Source organism: Chlorocebus sabaeus, chromosome 13 (genome assembly GCF_047675955.1).
Source record: "Chlorocebus sabaeus isolate Y175 chromosome 13, mChlSab1.0.hap1, whole genome shotgun sequence".
Lineage (NCBI taxonomy): Eukaryota > Metazoa > Chordata > Mammalia > Primates > Cercopithecidae > Chlorocebus > Chlorocebus sabaeus.
The window spans coordinates 66,835,096-66,856,129 of NC_132916.1; the positions used below are offsets into that span (position 1 = coordinate 66,835,096).

Sequence of the window (21,034 nt, forward strand, 5' to 3'; positions counted from 1 at the left end):
AGGTTATTGCTGTTTCTATAGGACTAAAACAAACACTGGAAATTTCAAGTCATTCTATCTAACTGTATCATAAATGTAACAGAACTTGCTAAATCCAATAGCCCCTTACATACGACAGAAATAATGATCTCTTGTACTACCACAGAAACTTCAGTTAGAATCAGTTAAGCTGTCATACGTTGGAGATGTGTATGCATCTTGAGCAACTACTACATACTGGTCACAAAGCCAAGTGGTTGGTATAAACAACAGATAGACTCTTCTTTTAATGAGTTTATATTGTAACGTATGTGTGTGTTTTGAGGGTCAGAGAGGACACTTTGTCAGCATCTTTATGTAATTACAAACTGTGATAAATGTTGTTGTAAAAAAAGATGCGAGATTACTGGAGTGTCTGACCTTAGATTGGGAACATCAGGAAAACCTTTCTTAGGAAGTGGCATTTGATCTGGCATATGAGGAATGAGCTGAGTAGGAGTGAGTTAGCTGGGTGAGGAAGAAAAAAGACAACAGGCAAACAGGTTGTATGGGCCATGACATGTGTAGTAACAGAAAAAAAAATGCATAGCTGGATAGTAGTCAGTGAATGGGATAGGGACATTAAGAAGAGGTTGGACAATCAAGAATCAGGTAGAGTAGATCCTTGTATCCAAACTTAGAATTGATTTTGCATTTTACCTGAAAAGATTCATACAAGTGGATTTATATTTTAGAAAGATCCCTGAACTCGGAGTACTAGATGAGGAAGATGTGGTAGGGGCTAGGGCAAGAATGGAAGTTGGGACAAATTAGGGGGCTATTGCAGCAAAAATGGGGAGATGAAGACCAATCAAGGTATGTTTCAGAAGGAAAATCAACTGGATTCTTGGTAAATTAGGTAAGGGAGTGGGGAGAGAGGCAAAGCATAGGGAGAACTGTTAAAAATGACTCCTCCCGTTTACTTGAGAGTGAAGTTCCCAGAGGAAAGGAAAGGTGGTAGGGGGATCAAAAGAACAGTTTTAATTTTAATTGTATGTGAGACATCCAGGTGGTGATGTCACATAGTGAGTTGGATATTTGTCCAAGCAGATTCTGGCTAGATTCATAAATTTAAGAATAATAAATTTATCAATAGTGCTTAAAGCTATGGGAAGGCATATGAAGAGGTAGAAAAAAAAAAAAAAATGACCTAGATGGCAGGATCATGATGCTTGTATGAATCTGGTAGGTGGTATAATGACTTAAGACAGCCCACTGTAAGATAACAAATGACAACTGATATGTTGTATGGACTTGAGATGGGGGAGAGGGAGAATGAATGAATGTACATTATCTGAAGGGTGTATTCATTCAGCTCAGATGATTATTACTAAATGTGGGCCCAGATCTTTCATTTTTAAAAGAGAAGTTAGGAATTTGGCTCTCTGTAACTTTTCCCATATTTGAATATAGAAAACATAATTCTTATTTAAAATTCTAAATGTGTTATTATTGATTGCGCCCACTATTTTGCACTCTCTGCTAGGACAGAGTATTTAAAATTACTTGAAGGTCAGCTAGAAGATTAGGAGCCAAAGGAGGTAGGAAAGAAACCAAGAGAATTGAGTGTCACAAAAACGAGATAGAGAATGTTTCCCAAAGATTGGCATAGTCCAGGGCTTTTAATATATTTACAGAGTATAGCAGTTTGGTAAGATGATACCTAAAAAGTGTGCCTTGGATTTTCTAGAGTGGACTAGGCAGTTGATATTATTAGCAAGATCAGTTCTTCAAATGAACTGACAACTTAAGTGAGGTACAGGCTGACACATGTGGGCTCCCTACCAGTAAAAGACACAGGCATATTCAGATTCCCTAACCTTTTGTGTTACTAGAGAATATGAAGTAAACAGAAAAGAAATACACCCTCCTCAGCCCCAGAGTGAACTGAATGGTAAAGAAGTGAAGACTTTAAATGTGGATACTTCTGTTGGAAAGCTCATTTGTGAAGTGGAGCAAAATGTCATACCTGGAAGAAAATCAGAATCCATGTATAGATTTTTTAATTGAATATGTAAGAGGAGTGTTTGATAAGAAGGAAATGTGATACAAATTCAGTAATTTAGGGGTTAATTTTTTTAGTTTTCTATATAGAAGCTACCTCTAGTAGTATCTAGAGACTCACATTATAGAATACTCAACTAAGTATCTGGACCACATGCTGCATTTGTACTCATCAGTGACCTAGTGGATCTTTGCAAAAGGTTACTCTATTTCTTTTTTTTTTTTTTTTTTTTTTTTTTGGCCAGGAAGAGGTCCGGAGCCGGGCGGGTGCAGTGGCGCAGTCTTGGCTCACTGCAACGTCTGCCTCCTGGGTTCACATGACTCTCGTGCCTCAGCCTCTTGAGTAGCTGGGATTACAGGTGTCTGCCACCATGCCCGGCTAATTTTTTGTGTTTTTTGTAGAGATGGGGTTTCACCATTTTGGCCAGGCTGGTCTCCAACTCCTGAGCTCAGGCCATCCACCCTCTTTGGCCTCCCAGAGTGCTAGGATTACAGACATGAGTCACTGCGCCTAGCTCTCTATTTCTCTTCTTCTTCTTCTTCCTTCTTCCTTCTTCCTTCTTCTTCCTTCTTCCTTCTTCCTTCTTCCTTCTTCCTTCTTCCTCCTTCCTCCTTCCTCCTTCCTCCTTCTCCTTCTCCTTCTCCTTCTTCTTCCTTCTTCCTTCTTCTTCTTCTTCTTCTTCCTTCTTCCTTCTTCCTTCTTCCTTCTTCTTCCTTCTTCCTTCTTCCTTCTTCTTCCTTCTTCCTTCTTCTTCTTCTTCCTTCTTCTTCTTCCTCCACAGACTCTTGCTCTGTTGCCCAGGCTGAAGTGCTGTGTCATGGTCTTGGCTCACCACAACCTCTGCCGCCCGGGTTCAAGTGATTCTCCTGCCTCAGCCTCCCGAGTAGCTGCGATTACAGGCGCTTGCCACCGCACCCAGCTAATATTTGTATTTTCGGTAGAGACAGGGTTTCACTATGTTGGCCAGGCTGGTCTCGAACTCCTGACCTCATGATCTGCCTGCCTCAGCCTCCCAAAGTACTGGGATTACAGATGTGAGCCACCATGCCTGTTTTCAGATAGTAAAACCACATTCGCTCTCAAACTCTAATGTGCATATTTTGTTCTCAAACTATATAATGTGCACCTGGGGTTCTTGTAGTGCAGGTGCAGACTGGCACTTGTAGATCAAGTTCAGTAGATCTGGGGTGGGCTTGAAGATTCTGCATTTCTGACAAGTTCCCAAGTTATAACGATACCACTCTAAAGGTCAGTTGAAAATATAAACTAAAAATCACTAGCACATCCAAAATTCTAAGAGGTTTTTATATTTTTTAAAGCAAATTTTAATCTTATATCCTGTAACATTAGCATATCATGTAAAATTAGGTTTAAGACATAGAAGAGGCAACTAACAGGTTCTTCATGATCTTTTCAGTTCTTCTTACAATAACCAATCAGGTATTATTTTTCCCTTTTTAGAATCAGTGTGACTGAGGTTCAGAGCTGTTAACTAGCACGTGACTAGTTAAAAAGTCAGGTTTGCCTATCAATCTAGCGTTTGCTTTAACCACTACATCATCTTAATTTTTTTTTTTCTTGATTTGTACAGGTCTTTTTTTGTCTTTAGTGAAAATAATTCAATCTATTGTTATTTTTATATTTAGTCTTAGAATTCTACTTTAGCCTGTTTCTCCCCTGTGCAGAAGAGATACAAATTTTGCTGGAAGGACACTCCTGTTTTTACCTTGCATATCCTTTCTGAAATGTTAAATGATAAAAGAGAACTGGGCATGCGTTTTGAGGACAATAGCTTTTTATGAATTCTGTCAGGCCTTAAATACTTGGTGGATTCTAGCAATAGGGTGGGAGTTGCCAGTTTCTTTCAGAGCTGTAATCTGCATAAATAGGTTTTATCTCAGAAATATGATATAGATCATCATAAATGTTTACTTTTTACTTCTTTACTGTAGTCCAATGTTGATATAAAAATGCTCTCTTTTAGAATGTGAAACACAGGAAGTATGCCAGATGGAAGGCAACATACATCCATAATTGTTTAAAGAATGGGGAGACTCCTCAAGCAGGCCCTGTTGGAATTGAAGAAGATAATGGTATGTATTTATTTATTCTGAGTAAAAGGACTTAGTAGAATCATAATTATTCAGTAGATTATTCAGAGTTTTTGGAGGGAACAATACAATTTTGTTTTCATCAGGCCCAGAATCTATGAAAGTTAAGTATAAAATCATAAACTTAGGGACAGTGAGAAACAGAAATAAAGGTCAAACTTGTAATACCTGTCCATGTCAACAAAATGACTTATCTGTCTCCTACTTTTAATCAGATTTCATTCCTGTTATATAGGAAAGGCAATCCATTTATAATTTATAAAATGTTTTCAAACCGCAAAGAATACTGTATAATTTTTTGTAAATCTCTTTGAGTTGTGTAGGTTATTTGGGGAGTTAGTAATACATTCACATGGTTCAAAAAAAATCATAGAGTATATAAAAAATATGAAGTGAATTTCTCCTGTCTACCACATCTCCTATCTTCCCAGATCCTACCAAAACTCAAGTAAGTGTTGTTTTTAGTTTTTTTGTGTATCTTTACAGACATCATTTTTTATGAATTTACTACCGAGTAGAAACATATATGCTCCCGTTTTTCATACAACTGGTAATATACATGCTGTTCTGTACCTGGCTGTGTTTTTTTTTAAACTTCATATGTACAGGAAAATTTTACCATCACATAGTGTGTTTTACAAATTCTAATCATTAAAAAATAAAGGTCTTATTATTTTACTTGGCCTTTCAGTTAATGTATAATAGAAAAGGGAAACCTTTTTTCACTTACTTGTTTTTTATGTATTAGACGTAGTAAATAGATGGTTATAAAGAGAATGACCACTGTTCTTGGAACTGGGAAAATTCCAAACGATCCTTGCATTTTGCTACCCACTTTTAGGCATATGTGAAGATAATTATCCATTCCAGGCATCAGTAAACTTTCTTAAAGGATCAGATAATAAATATTTTCAGTTTATGAATGATACTGTCTTTGTTGCAGCTGTTTAGCTCTGCTGTTATAGTACAGAAGGAGCCATAGATAATATGTAAAAAAATGAGTGTGGTTGTGTTCCAGTAAAGTTTTATTTACAATAACAGGCCACCAGCCCACTGGCCATCGTTGGCTAACCCCAATCTGATTAATCTGTTTAGATCTAGTATTATAATGAATTATGTTGAAATATTGCCTATTATTGAACCAACTTTACATTGTGTAATAAACCCCACTTGGTGATGATATATATATTGTTTTTTATTATAATGATAGGTTCATTTCACTACTATATCATTTAGGATTTTTACATTGACATTTATAACCAAAAATGGTCTACAGTTTTCCTTTTTGGTGTCAATGTTATGATGTTATGCTTACTTCATAAATATAATCAGAATGTTTCTAGTCTTTTTCTATGCTTTGGAACAGTGGAATTATCTAGTCTTTAAATTCACCCTAGACATTATTTTGTGAAACCAACTAGCCATTTTACTTTTCAGGACTATTTTAGATGTTTCATTTTAGGTATATTGAAATACCTAATAAATTGTCAATTTGGGGTTTTTTTGGCTTTCTTTCAATATCAGTGACTTCTTTAAAAAAACTAACATTTTGCCTTTGAAAGTAGGAAATGTGCATTTTGATTATCACGATCTGTTTTGTTCTGAAATGGTTATTGTAGGTCCTTACTATTAATAATACCAAATAGATTATTAAATATAGATAGTTTTTGTTTTCCATAAGTCAGCTTAAATGGAAGTTGTCATTTCTGTTATTTTCATACAGATTTGATGGAGTTTCTGGATAGTAGAAAATTGTAAGCTACAGAATATTAATAATAAATCCTCTACAATATAAAGAAGAATATGTTCACTGCATACTTTTTCAACTCATTAACTTAAAACATAACCTGGTGTCATAATCAGGGCTTAATGTCATAACATCTAATAATATCTTCTCAAAGATAGCCTATATATCTACAAGATATACTGTCATTAAATCTGAATTTGTGTGAGAAAACTCTTAAGACTTTGATTTGTTTTCTTTTTCTGAGTGTAGAATTATATTCTGTTGTGTTTTAGGATTAACTCTTGCATCATAGTCTTAAGTGTAAAAGGTAGTATATTTCACAAAAACCTAATTTTCTATTGTTCTGGAATTGAATTTCTAGTAAAACCAGTATAAAATAATAGATACTGTACTATAGTTAACTTAGATAAAGAACAAGAGTATATACTTTTGAAGACAGTACTGTGTATTAAGTTCTAGCTGAATACCACATCACCATGACATTTTAATAGATACTACAAACAGGCTTCAACTTATCGTTTAATGTATACTTTTTCACCTTTAAGAAGATAGCAAAGCAATATGCATTCAATAGAAACTGTACTTCGAGAACCCTTACAAAGTCATCGTTTTTCACTTTCAGTACAGTATTTATTAAATTACATAAAGGCTTTGTGTTAGATGATTTTCCACTAATGTAAGTGCTCTGAGCATGTTTCATGTAGGCCAGGCTAAGCTATGATCTTCAGTAGGTTAGGTATTTTAAATGCATTTTTTACTTAGATTTTTGACTTACAGTGGGTTTATTGGGATGTAACACCATCATATGTTGGTGAGCATCTGTAGAATTAATGATAAAAAAAAGAACAATAGATCATTGAAACCACTCATTTTATATGGTAAATTTGTTTTGATACAATGTCAAATTTACTGGAAAGTTGCCAGAATGATATAAAGAATTCCGATATGCCTTTGATTCCGAATTAAACATTCTCTCATTGATTCATAGTCTCTCTCTCTTTCTCACCCCTTGTCCTCTTTTGTCTCTCCCCACTCCCCCTACCACTATTTTATAGATTGTGTGTGTGTGTGTGTGTGTGTGTGTAAAATTTTAATATACAACTTGGTATCATAATCTGGTGTTAATGTCATGATTTTTAGCTGTATCTCCTTAGAAATGGCTTATGGCTTCACAAGACGATATATATATATATATTTTTCTATATATGTATTTATTTTCTATATATATATTTATTTTCCATATTTTATATATATATAGAAGTCTTTGTTAGTAAATTAGAGATATGCTTTTTTACTCCTGAATACTTCTGTGTTTCCTAAGAATAGTGGCATTCTTTTTACTACAGTGTACTTATCAAAATTGAGAAGTGTAGTATTTATTCAGTGTATCAACTGATCTCCGTCTGTGTTCAGATTTCAGCAATTGACTCAGTAATACCCTTTGTAGTTTTCTTCCTCATGCAAGTAGATCATACGTCGCATCTGGGTGCCATATCTCTTTAGTGTCCTTAATCTGGAGTAGCTCCTCAGGATTTCCGGTGTTTCTTTGCCTTGATGTTTTTGAAAAGTACAATTACTTGTTAACTGTTCCTCAATTTGTTTGTCTGATGTTGCCTCATAATTAGTTTAACCCTATGCGTTTTTTGCAGAATAGCCCAAAATAAGGTTTTGTCCTCCCTGCCTTACATTAGAATATACGATTTTGGTGAAATATTGGTGATGTTAAGTGATCACTTGGGTAATGTGGTGTCTTCTGAGTTATTCCCCATTAAAGTTATTTTTCCCTTTGCTATTTAAGGAAGATACTTTGATATTACATAGATATCCTGTATTTTTTATGCAACTTCACCCCGTGGGTTGATGATTTATCATTCTTTTTGTTTTAATTAGTTGGCACTCTACCATGAGGATAGACTTTCCAGTCTATACATAAATAAATGTGTGTGTTTATTCATTTAATTATTTACATCAATATGGGCTCATGAATTTATATTCAGTGATTATAATTCATTACCCATTATTCTTTATTATGTTCCTTTATGTGACTCCTGTTGCAGCTTCTGCACCAGTTGTGGTTTCATTACTTGAGCAAATTAACATTCTTTGGTACCCAGTATACAGCTGTTGATCTGGCCTTTTTCTTCATAGCTGTCCGTAAGGTTCACTAGAAGCAGTTTGCTTTCAGCTGGCACGGCCCCAGTACACCTTCACTGTCCTACCTCTGGGGTGTATCAGCTCTCCAGCTCTATGTCACAGTTTAGTTTGCAGGGATCTTAATAGCCTTCTTACCCTTCCACAAGATATTACACTGGTCCATTATATTGATGACATTATGCTGACTGGACCTAGTGAGCAACTAATCTGGACTTAGTGGTAAGACATTTGCTTCTCAGAGAATGGGAAATCAATCTGACTAAAATTCAGGAACCTCAGTGAAATTTCTGAAGTTCTAGTAATATGGGGCATGTCAAGATATTCATACTAAGGTGATATTGTTGTATCTAGGCACTCCTACAACCAAGAATAGAGGTACAGTACCTAGTGGGCCTATTTGGATTTTGGAGTCCATACGTTCCTCATTTGGGTGTATTACTCTCACCCATCTGCTGAGTAACTCAGTCTTTTCTTTTTCCTTTATCTTAGCTATTCTGTCCTTTGAGTGTCCACATAAATTTTAGAATTAGATTTTCAGTTTCTCTTTTTTAGAAAAAATGCCTACTGGGATTATGATTAGTATTAAACTTAGGGAGAATTATCTTTCAGTACATGAACATAATATATCTTTCCTTTTATTTAAGCTTCCTGTAATTTCTTTCAGTGGCATTTTAGATTTTTTGGAGTAGAGGTTTTATACTTCTTTTGTTAAATTCAAGTATTTTGTGTCCTTTCATTCTCTTGTAAATGAAATTAATTTTATAATTTAGTTTTCCAGTCGTTTGCTTCTAATATAAATTACAGTTGATTTTTGTATAATCTTTTATCTTGCAATCTTGCTAAATTTACCTGTTGATTCTGATAATTACTTTGTAAATTCATTGAGAGTTTGTATGTAGATAATTATGTCATCTGCAAGGAGAGACAGTTTTGCTTCTTCCTTTCCAATCCTCATTTCTTTTTCCTGCCTATTGTGCCAGTGGCAATAAATATGTCCATTGTTTTGTTTGGTTTTTGCCCTATGCAATACTAAGAAATTTTCTTTATTTCTAGGGTGCTGAGAAGTTTTGTTATAAATAATGAATTTTGTCAAGTGCTTTTTATGCACTTATTGAAATCGTCATAGGACTTTTTTTCTTCTGTTAATATGAGTTACATTGATTGATTTTTCAAATGTTGAACCAACCCTGCACTCATTGGTAAACTTAGTCATGATGAGGCCTTGTATTATATGACTGGATTTGATTCTGATATTAAGAATTTGTATGTCTACATTTCAGGATTTGTGAGGTTTGGTATCAGGGTTACACTGGCCTCATAAAACAAGGTGAAAGTAATCCCTTCTGTTTTCTGAAAGTGTTTGCATAAGATTGGTATTTTTTCTTACTTGAATGTTTGATATAAGTCACTGCTTATTCCATTTAGGCCCTGCATTTTCTTTGTAGGAGGGTTTTTAACCATGAATTCAATTTCCCCAATAGATTTAGGACTATTCAGATCATCTCTTTTTGGGTGAGTTATGGTATTTTGTATCTTCAAGTGGTTTGTTCATTTCCCTGAGGTAGTGCCGTTTATTGGCATAATATTTTCTTATTGTTTTAACTAACCTTTTAATGTCTGTAGGATGTATTTGATATCACCTCCTTCATTTGTCATATTCATAATAGCTGTTTCCTCTTTTTCCCCCCAACCTCTTGACAGAGATGTTTTAATTTTTTTTTTATTATTTCAACAAGTACTTAGTAAATTTTTTTCTTTTTTATTTTCTATTCCTTTTATTTTTTCCTGCACCACACTTGGAGTTTAATTTGCTTTTGTTTTATTTAGCTTCTTAGGGAGGAAATGTGGATCTTTGATCTTTAAATCTTTCTTTTCTGATAGAAGAATTTAAATCTATCAGTTTCTCTCTAAGCATTGGTTTTTAGTGACATCCTGCAAATTTTGGTATCACTCAGTTCACCATAATTACAGTTTTCTTTGTGATTTCTTCTTTGAGTAATGGATTATTTATAAATATATTAATTTCAGGATGTTGGAGGTGTTTCTAGATATCTTATTGATTTCTAATTCAGTTCCATTTTAGTTGGAGAACATACTATAAAAGATTTCGGTATTTTGTAGTTTACCAAGATTTATTTTATGGCCCAGCATATGATCTGTCTTGGTGAATGTCCTATGTGCAGTTGAAAAGAATGTATTCTGCAGTTATTGGTTATGATGTTCTATGTTAAGTCTCCAACTATAGTGGTTTTACTAGTTCTGTCAGTTTGTTTCATTTTCAGACTCTGTTATTATATTAGGCACATGTACCTTTATAGTTATTTTTTATGAACTAACCTTTTTATTATTATGGAACATCCCACTATATCTTGCTGATATTTGAGGTTATTAATTCTGTTTGTCCTCATTTTAAAGTTTACCACCCCAGCTTTTGTCAGCTTGATATTTATGTGACTTTTTTATCATTATAAAATGGTCCTTTTTATCTCAGCTAATATTCCTTGTCATTGATTCTGTTTGTTTATTATTAAAATTAGTCACCAGCTTTTGTCTACTGGATATTCGCATGGTATGTCAATTTTCATCCTTTTAGTTTAAACAAATCTAGGTCTTTGTGTTTTAAAGTACTTTTCCTGCAAAAAGCATAAAGGCACTTTTTTATTCTGACTCTCAACCCCTGTGTGAGAAATAGTGTTTAGTTCATACATTTGATGTAATTGCTATAGCTAGATTTAAACTTATTTTGCCATTTCCTTTCTGTTAATCCCATCTGTTTTTTTTCTCCTCTTACAATTTTTCCCCCCTCTGGTTAGTTTTTTTTTTCTCTTTCATTTGTTATGTCTATGTTTTTCTTTATGGCCTTGAACAAATTTATCATAGTTGCTTTAAAGTGCTTTTCTGCTGATTTCAGTATCAGGGTCATTTTGAGGTCTTTTTTGTAGACTCTTTTTTTTTACATTTTCCTTTTCTTCCCTAGTTTTTAATAACTTCTGTTGTTGATAACATGTTGAAGCTCCTCTGCAGCCTGTTATCTTTCTCTGCAAAGTCTTGATTCTTGTTCAAGCAGACCATTGACTTGCCAGAACTCAAACTTTGTCCCCCACTTTCAGCTGTAAGTTGTTGCTTTTCTCCAGGGCCCCCTAGAGTCTTACCTGAGTGTGCATAATTCAGGAACTTGTAGGTATTTAGTTGGGATTCATACAAACATGTCATGGCTCACTTCTTGGCAACTCTTTCTTTTGTGTAGACTATTGAGTGCCCTCAGATGAAAAGCCACATAAAATCAAATGTTACCTGGTAAGATTTCCTCTTACCCTTACTCTCGTTTCTACCAACTTTTGGTCGTGCTCTAGTGCTTTTATGTTGTGGAGCTTTTTTCTTTCTCAGAATGTATAAATGTTAGAGTTCTCCAGTATTGGGGAAAGTCATGTTAATGTGTGTAAAGTATAAATACATACACAAGGTTGCTTGATAAAATGCTCATCTCAGATTAGTAAGTAAATTTAACTTTTTTTCTATTTGAAATTAACTACATTGAATAACCTGTTTATAATCAGACAAAAAAGTTATTTAAAGATGTGGTAGGAAACAATAAGATCTATTCTCTTTGATGAACTTGTAGCTCTAGCTTGCTTTTATTTTAAGTTATTATGATTACCAATAGTGGCTGATTGTCATTTTATACTCAAAGTTCAGTTTTTCAAAGTAGTTTTCAAATTCGGTTCATGATACAGTATATTTTAAAAGTTTACATTTCAGGACTTTTCCAAATGAAATATCTCATTTCTTTCTACATAGCTAAATGCAAAATTTTATTCCTGTTTTTGTTTATTAGCTAAATGCATTGAACAACTCACAATCATTTAGTAACTACTACACAGTAAATCTTAAGTAAAAGTCAGCTTTCAGAAAATGGAGTTCTTATTGGATAGCATAAATGTGACATGTTTTGCCAGAAATATCCTTGAGTCTTCATAAGTTTAAAGAAAGTTTATTTTAAAGAAAAATACAGATCAGGCGCGGTGGCTCACACCTTTAATCCCAGCACTTTGGGAGGCCGAGGCAAGCAGATCACGAGGTCAGGAGATCGAGACCATCCTGGCTAACACGGTGAAAGCCCGTCTCTACTAAAAATACAAAAAAAAAAAAAAAAAAAAATAGCTGGGCGTGGTAGTGGGCCCCTGTAGTCCCAGCTACTTAGGAGCCTGAGGCAGGAGAATGGTGTGAACCCAGTAGGTGGAGTTTGCAGTGAGCTCAGATCATGCCACTGCACTCCAGCCTGGGCGACAGAGCAAGACTCCGTCTCAAAAAAAAAAAAATATATGTTTGTGTATATATATATATAAAAACATATATATACACATGCACACACACTATATGCAGAGATTTTATAGAATTAGAAAATATTAACCTGAAAGAAGTGATAATCATATTGTCAGGTACGTTTACATTTTTTAAGAAAATAAAAAAATTAAAAATATTGTTTTAAGAATAGAGAGCCTGCTTCTCCACTGCATTAAATAGAGTTGCATTTAAAGATTCCATTTGTCATGTGTATAGTGAAATAAGAATACTTAGCATTTGTATTTCAAAATACCTAGTATAACATTGTGTATATGTGATCTGATAGATGTTGAAGAAAATGAAGATGCTGGAGCAGCCTCTCTGCCCACTCAGCCAACTCAGCCATCATCATCTTCAACTTATGACCCAAGCAACATGCCATCAGGCAACTATACTGGAATACAGATTCCTCCGGGTGCACACGCTCCAGCTAATACACCAGCAGAAGTGCCTCACAGCACAGGTAGGAAACTATAACTGAATGATTTATTTAATTCCCCTTTTATAAATAAGAACTGCATTTCTTATCATATATGTGCCTCATAATGATGGTCGTGAAACATGACAAGTTCCTTGAATTCCATTTGAACCCACAAGAAACATTAAATTATTTTCATTAAAGTTTTAATAAAAGTTGTGTTCTAGTTATTTGAGAAATGACAAGTATTATGTGCATTGATTATTAACCTTATATTTTATTAATAAGATTAGTTTCTATGCTTTTCATATATATGCTGTTTCTCTTTTTCTTCTCTTCCCTTTCTTTTCCCCTCACTGTTGTTTTAGAATGGCTCAGAGGTGAATGGGGTTGATTATAGGATGTGTCAGTTAGGGTCTCACTGTGATACCTAGGTTTGTTTCATTCCTTTGGGACTATGCCTCTGCCCGTGATAGGGAGTGGGCTTTAAGGCATAAAATCTCAGTAACAAAGAAATCATAAGACAAGTGAAAGGAGGGATTTGGGTTATTTTTTTTTTAACCTTACAAATGTGACACTTTAAAAAACCAACAGGAAAGAGAGACCTATCTTTGAATAAATCAGTGCTGTATGTATATGTTTTTATTTTTAAAAATCTGACAAAATTAGTCCTCAGTAGTTAAGTCAGGGTCAGTAAAGACACTTTGACAAAATTTCAGTTACTCTTCCCTTTAATTGCATTGTTGACAAAGTGTCACCTTTATCTCCAAGTAGGACACTTAATTTAAATTTTACATTTAATTTAATTTTTTCAAAAACTTTTCTTAAAAATTTACTTTTATCCCAGGTGACTTATGGTCTAAACTATATAAATGCTTTAAAATACTTAATGAATGGAATGATAGTCATCCTTCGAGCCCTGATTTCTACTGTTCCTATTATGCAACACACTGTTACTTTATTGACTTTCATTTGTCAGCCTTATTTTACCCAAACCTTGTAAGTTATTTTACGTGAATTACATTATATGCAAGTTTTCTATTTTGACCATCGTAACATCAAGTATGATTAGTGTCTTTCCTCTTATTTTAAACTTTCAAGTTTATATTATCTGCAAAAATATTGCTGACATTTTCTTTAAGATTATTGATGAAATGATAATTTTAGCACTGATCTCTTTTTGTGTCTTCATTCAGCATATTTTACCCTGACATTTCAATATTTTGTGGCCTGTGTGATGACATTATTAGACAAACCTATTTGCATTTGTTTTGGAAGTAAAATTTCTTGGAACACTATTAAGTATTTTGTTATATTTAGAAATATTCGTTAGTTCCAGTGTAGAATAATGTAAGTGAAACCAGCTACTTAGATCTGTTTGCCTTAGATGAATACTGTTCAAATTATACTTGAAGGTTTAAATACGATCAAGAGTTCCAGACACAAGCATTCTATAGAGGAGCCAAGAGGAAATAAAATGCAATTAGGAGGCAAATCATATTGGTTATTTGTTTCTACCCCGTGCTAAAGCATAAACTCAGCTGATATTTAACTTCTCATGACCTTAATTTTTCCTCTTTCTAATATGAAATTAATCATACTTCTCACGGTTATTTTAATTATTAAAAGGGAAAAACTATAAAAATGGACTAGTAGTAGGCCTATCACAAAATCAGTGTTCAGCAAATTAGCCTCCTTTCCCTCTTTTTTTTCCTCTTCCTTCCTGTTTCTGTGCCAAGCAGAGACAAGGTATTTAATGGCAAGTTAATGATCACTTAAAATTATTATGCAAATCAAGAGAAGTATCACAACTGGGGGTAGGATATTAACCTTATAGAAAGACTATCCAAAAAGTTTTGTTTTAGACAGTATATCTCCAGGCAGAGTTGTGGCATAGGCATATCAGTGTATATTTTATATATAGGTAAACTCTATGAGTATACGAAAGAAAAAGCACTTTTAGTAGGAGGGCTATGGTAGATTGATCCATATGAAATTGCTAGTTTTGTGTAACAAAAACGATGAAGTATTGGTAGTCTTATATGTTCAAACTAATACACAATGTATCTCCTGGCTAGAATAGTCATGACATAAAGATAAATATTAGGTGGTTTTCCATTAGAAAGTTTTCTGTCATAAACAGTTCAATTTGATCCAGTTAACTGTAGCATGAGCCTCTTGTTTTCTCTCTCTTCTGTTCCTTAGAGGGAAGAATAAAACTAAAAAACTTAAAACTTTTATAGAATGAGATCCAATCATATTTTATACACTCTTGTAGCCTTACCAGTCAAATGATTATCATAGGTAATTTCCACACTTATTCTCGCTCAACTATATTATATGTTACTGTCTTTAATTCACAAACTCTCAAGAGGCTAAGCAGTTATTCTAAGAAAACAAACATACCCAGTAATGACAGAACCAGGATTTGAATCCAAGTTTTTTTGACTTCATGTTTTGGCCACCTGCCTTCTATGTTCCTTCCTCCAAGGAACTCAAATCCTCTCAAAATCTACTTTTCTGATAGTATATTTCCCCTTAAGATTGGTTTGAGATGTTGAAATCTCCTTTTAGCCCCAGATTTTTTTTTCTATTATATTTGAAACGGTAAAAAAAAAGAAGTTCATAGTTGCCTAATAGAAAACAAAATAATGTTTTTAATGTATAAATAATAGCAAATGTTTCCCTTCTTACTCACTTTAAGAATGATTTATTTTCTCTCATATAAAGGTCCAGGATGCCCTTTTATCAAAGGGAAATCCTTAAGATAGCTGAAAAGAATAGTATGTACTAATTTGCAGTTTTTAGTTCTTCCACAAAAAAGCAAAGGGGGTGCAATGAGGACAGGGATAGTGATTGTTTAAACAGGCGAAATGTTTGCTTCTTGTGCTTTCACCACTGCACAGATATCACATGTAGTTGATACAGTGTGTTTTTTTCTTTCTCAGGAAACATAAGCTTTTTATAGTTCGTATTACAGGAGAAGATTTTAGTAATAAAGCTAGATTAAATAATAAAGTTATTTTATGATCAAAGCTAGCCTTTCATTGTAAAATGCAACTCACTTCATAGATCAAAATACAGGCTGTGTACTTGTGTCAGAAGTACCGTGTTTGCATTCTTCTGTAAGCTTTGATATCCTATTGTTGATACTCTGGCCTACGCATTTCTGTCAACACTATTTCTCATGATTAAGGTTTCACTCATTCTTTGCTTATGCTGTTCCTCATAGGTAATGTAGGTAACATGTCTTTCTCTCTTTTTCTGTGTCTCTCCAAATGTTATGTTCTTTCAGGAGTCTGTTTAATCACACTTTCTGGATAGCCTTCTCTATTTAGAGATTTGTTTGGAGTATTTTAATTTAGGCAGAAATGCAAATTACTTAGCAACGAATGGCATTGATCTATAGATTGGACCATTAAAGTGTAGTAGATTTACCTTGTTTATAAAGATGTATATGAAAAATATATGTAATCTACATAAGCTATAGGTACACCTGTTTCAAAGCACTAGACACGACTAGTCTCTGAAGATCCATCTCAGATTTTACATTCTAGCATTTTTAAAATAATATATATTTATGTGCCTTTCAGTGTTTGGCAACTTTTATGGAGAAAATTGTCAAATGTTTATAATTTAAATACGTTCGGTGAGTATTTATCAAAATCAAGCAAAAAATAGTCGTTGAATAGATCAGCCTAAAATTGGTCTGTCTCCTCACTTTGGATTTATATTTTATACAGTTTTCTATAAATGTATTCATATACACAGTATATAAGAATATTTACTGTAGCATTATTTGTAATAGCAAAAGATTGGAAATTAAAACTTAAATGTCCATCAGTAATGGATTGCTTTATAAACTATGCATGCAGAGAATGGGACACTAATCATTAAAAACAGCACGACTTATATGTATTAATCTGGAATTATTGCTAGGACACATTAAGTGAAAAATGCATAAAGCAGTATAGTATGCAGAACTTACTACCATTTGCAAAACACACACACAAAGTATGCCTTCTGGAAGATTTTGGTTTAGACAAGTACACAAATTTCTCAGCAGAGAATAGCATTAACATATATATGGATTGGATTGGACACAGTTATTTGTAGGTGGGTGGAAAGGTGTCATAGAAACTGGTGCTAGCCCTAAAGTGCTTTGGAGTAGGAGAGGCAGGCTTTCTCCTTTATATTTTTTTGTACTATATAACATTTGTACTTCACTGTTCATCTGTATCCCTATGTACTTTAAAATTTTTCAATTTTTAGTTAAAAAACAAGATTGTATGGCTTTTAATAGTTCCAAAGGGTATAAATACGGAGCGAGTTTGTCCCTAAGCACAATTAAGTGAGGTAAATAATGTATATTTAAACCATTTTTTCTCTTAGGTTAGGAATGAGAAAAATCTTAAAAGTTAAAACTTCACACCAGAAGAACTTTGGAACTTCATACCAGAAAAAACTTTAGATCTTTAGAAAATTTTAGAACTTCAGCCATCTTTTGTGAAACCTTTATTCTAGAACTCTCAGTGGATACATATCCATTCCCCTAGAAACTTCCTCTTTATTTAACCTTTTTCTCTGTTTCCTTTTTCTTATTCCAGTGTTTTTCCCACTTTACCCTTTCTACAAATTGCCTATTCGAATTCAGTGTATTAGTTTGGCAAACAGTCCATTTTGAAAGACTGTTTAACTCCATTGATTTGCCATAATCAACTTTTCCTCATTTTATTTTCCTGCTGATAGAATCATTTCAGTCCTTTTTTTGGGGGGAACTTTTAACACTTTTTGTTAGTTTTTTAGATGATTAATAAATAATCTTCAACTTTAGTATATTCCTTACCATTAATCAAGAATGCTAAGTTACTCATTAATATGACAGTTTTGAAACATTCTAACAAAGTCAAAACTGTTATTTATTGGATAATTGTTATGATGTATAAAAATATCTTAAAATGTGTAAACTAGAGAATTACAAATATTAATTTGGAATTTCATGCACAGTGATGAAACTGGATTCATCTTCTAAGTTAAACTAAATTAGAATTTTTTCCTACTTTATCACCAAATTAAATTGGCTGAGAAATTGAAAGGTAGAAAGTCTGTTAATTCTACAGAATTTGGTAAGCTTTAATTCAGAAGTAATCTGAAGCATTAGACAAAATATATATTAGGAAAGCATAACCCATACACATATGTAAACACTCGATACCCTCCAACATCAAATAAGTATATCCAATTAAAATCCATTGATGTTTCAAGAAAATAAACAAAGTAATGAAATTGCCTCATGATTTTTAAGTGCTGCCCTACTGTATAATTAAAAAGTGTAATACTTTTATACTCATTTATGCTTTTCTGATTTGCAGGTGTAGCAAGTAATACTATCCAACCTACTCCACAGACTATACCTGCCATTGATCCCGCACTTTTCAATACAATTTCCCAGGGTAAGTCAGCTGACTGTTTTGTGAGATACATTTATCTCCTGTTTGGGGTTGCTGTTTTGTAATTTTACCTTGACAGTACCATATATTTAAATATTGTTACTTAAATTTGCATTTCTAGGTAATTTGAAATAAATTTCCTTGAATGCCTATGTTCACTAGATTCTCAAACGAGCCAGGATTGTTTGATATTAAAAATACCAACATCCAAAGGTGTCCTCTTTTGTTACAGTTCTTTTCTTCATACAGTACCGAATAAATATAGAAGAACAAACGTATAGCCAAGGCTGCCATGGAAGCCTATGCTAGATTATATTAATTTAGTTCAAGATTATTGTGAGTTCTGATTGTGACTTATCTACAGTGTTATTAAATTATCTAAAAAGAAAGGAACTGACCATTATTGAAAATAAAAATCTCTGAGGTTATTTTGGTTGCTTGGTTTACAGGCTAAATGATTGGTTTAAGTATAATCTTTACTTCTCTGTTTTTTAGCCCAAATCAGGCATTGTGTTTATTTTGGTCTTTCTCATTCAGATCTTTGTTTTCTTCATATGTCAGATGATATTTAATCCTTTTATATTCAAAGTAAAGATCTTTTTTGTTTTGTTTTGTTTTGTTTTTTGAGATGGAGTCTCGTTCTGTCGCCAGTCTGGAGTGCAGTGGCGCAATCTCAGCTCACTACAACGTCTGCCTCCCGGGTTCAAGCAGTTCTCCTACCTCAGCTTCCCCAGTAGCTGGGACTACAGGCATACGCCACCATGCCCAGCTAATTTTTATATTTTTAGTAGAAATGGAGTTTCACCATGTTGGCCAGGGGATGGTCTCGATCTCTTGACCTCATGATCCGGCTGCCTCAGCCTGCCATAGTGCTGGGATATTTGGTAAGCTTTAATTGAGCTACCGTGCCCAGCCATTTATTTCTAATAGCTGTTATTTAGTTTCCTCTGATACTGTCGGTCGGTGTGTTTTCACCTCGAATTTTCTGTTCTCCCTATATGAGTGGGAACTGGCTAATTAAGCCTTCCTGCCTCTCAGCCATGGAATGAGGAGAGCCTTTTGTGGGTGAGCTGGATATCATACCTACCTTAAGAGTCCTAACACTGTCTGGGCAGTTTGTTACACAGTTTTAGGGGGATGTTCTTTAAATCTCTTGTCAATTTTCCCTTTTCAGTTTTTTCATTCTTTTTCTCTTCTCTTCTCCTTTTCAATTTTGTAGATTTATTTCCTTTTGTGTTACTTTATCATTTCGTTATGGTTTCAGGTGGAAGAATAGTTAATTATATATGCTTAGTCTACCACATAGAACCAGAACCCTAGAATTCTTTACCCATCTAAACTGTCAGGCAGGTGTTAGGGCAAAATAATTTTTATATATGTAAGAACTCTCACCTTTTGCCTAGCACATACCTTTTTTAAGGAACTTAACTCAGGATGTACTCCATCAAGATAAGGGTGGTAATCAAGCAAAAGAGAAATATGAAATATAAGAAATGGTGAAATATACTTCTTTAGATACTCTAAAGAAGAAAGATTCTATGATAGCTTTCCCACATGCTTGGAAAGCAATTGCTCCAAAATTAGAATAGGAAATTGGAGAACTCCCCTCCTTTAAGAAAAGTGACATGAATTTCATGTAATATATAGAATAGAAGCTTCACAATATGAAAGACATAGATAAGAAGCCATAGAATCCTGCCAGTAAGAAAAAAAAAAACTAAAACAAAACATCTAAGAAAAATTTTGATATTATATAAGAAATCTCAATTTGGAAACAAACAAAAATATGCCATGATTTTGAACAGTAATAGAATTATGGAATATAAAAGAAAAGGATTTCATTTGACTTAGACACAAAGAACATTCTCCTTCAAAAGGTACCAGGCTTATGACAAAACATAGAGTACTTCATTCAGGATGAAATATAAACATCAACACTGACATTTTAACATTATACTGGAAGTCCTAGCTAGTGCAGTAAGAAAGGAAAAAGAAAAGCTATAAAGATAGGGAAAGAAAAAATAACACTATTTTTGTCATAGATGACATGATAGTCTGTAGAAAATCTGGAAGAATCAATCAAAAAACTGATAAGCAATTATAGCTGGATTGCTGTATACATGATTAATATGCAAAAATTAATTGCTTTCCACATAGCACAAAACAAGTGGGATTTCAAATTAAAATACACTGCCATTGTGTTTGTATTTACATAAACACAACAATCGAAAACAAAGTACCATTTACATTAGCATTCCACCAAAAATATTCAGGCATAAATGTAACAAAACCCATTACAAGATCTATATGAGGAAAACTACAAAATGCTGATGAAAGAATCAAAGAATTACATAAATGGAGATTTCATAATCATGCATAAGAAGACTCTGTATTCTCAAGATGTTCTTCCCAGCTTGATCTATAGATTATGGACAGTTCCCATCAAAATCCCAGCAAGTTATTTGGTGCATATGAACTCCAACTATCAAAAGTTTATATGGGGTGGTAGAAGACCCAGAATAGTCCATATAGTATTGAAGGAGAAGAACAAAGTTGGAGGACTGACACCACCTAGACTTCAAAACATAAATCTGCAGTAAATTAGACAGTATGGTATTGGCGGAAGAACAGACAAATAGATCAGTGAGACAGAGTCCAAAAAATAGACCCATATAGAAAAAGTCATATGATCTTTGGCAAAGGAGCAAAGGGAATACCGTTGAAAAAAGATACTCTTTTCAACAAATGGTGCTGGAATAACAGGACAGTCACATACAGCAAAAAAAA

The 21,034-nt window shown here is 33.7% G+C and overlaps 1 protein-coding gene across 1 annotated transcript in view; it reads left to right on the forward strand.

The window, feature by feature from the left end:
* VTA1 (vesicle trafficking 1) overlaps nucleotides 1-21,034 on the forward strand; it is a 76,890-nt gene that overhangs the window by 41,918 nt on the left and 13,938 nt on the right. The window contains exons 5-7 of the mRNA XM_038000813.2: nucleotides 4,008-4,116; nucleotides 12,666-12,842; nucleotides 18,170-18,250. Of these exons, the coding sequence (XP_037856741.1) occupies nucleotides 4,008-4,116; nucleotides 12,666-12,842; nucleotides 18,170-18,250 (367 nt within the window). The remainder of the gene's footprint in view (nucleotides 1-4,007; nucleotides 4,117-12,665; nucleotides 12,843-18,169; nucleotides 18,251-21,034) is intronic.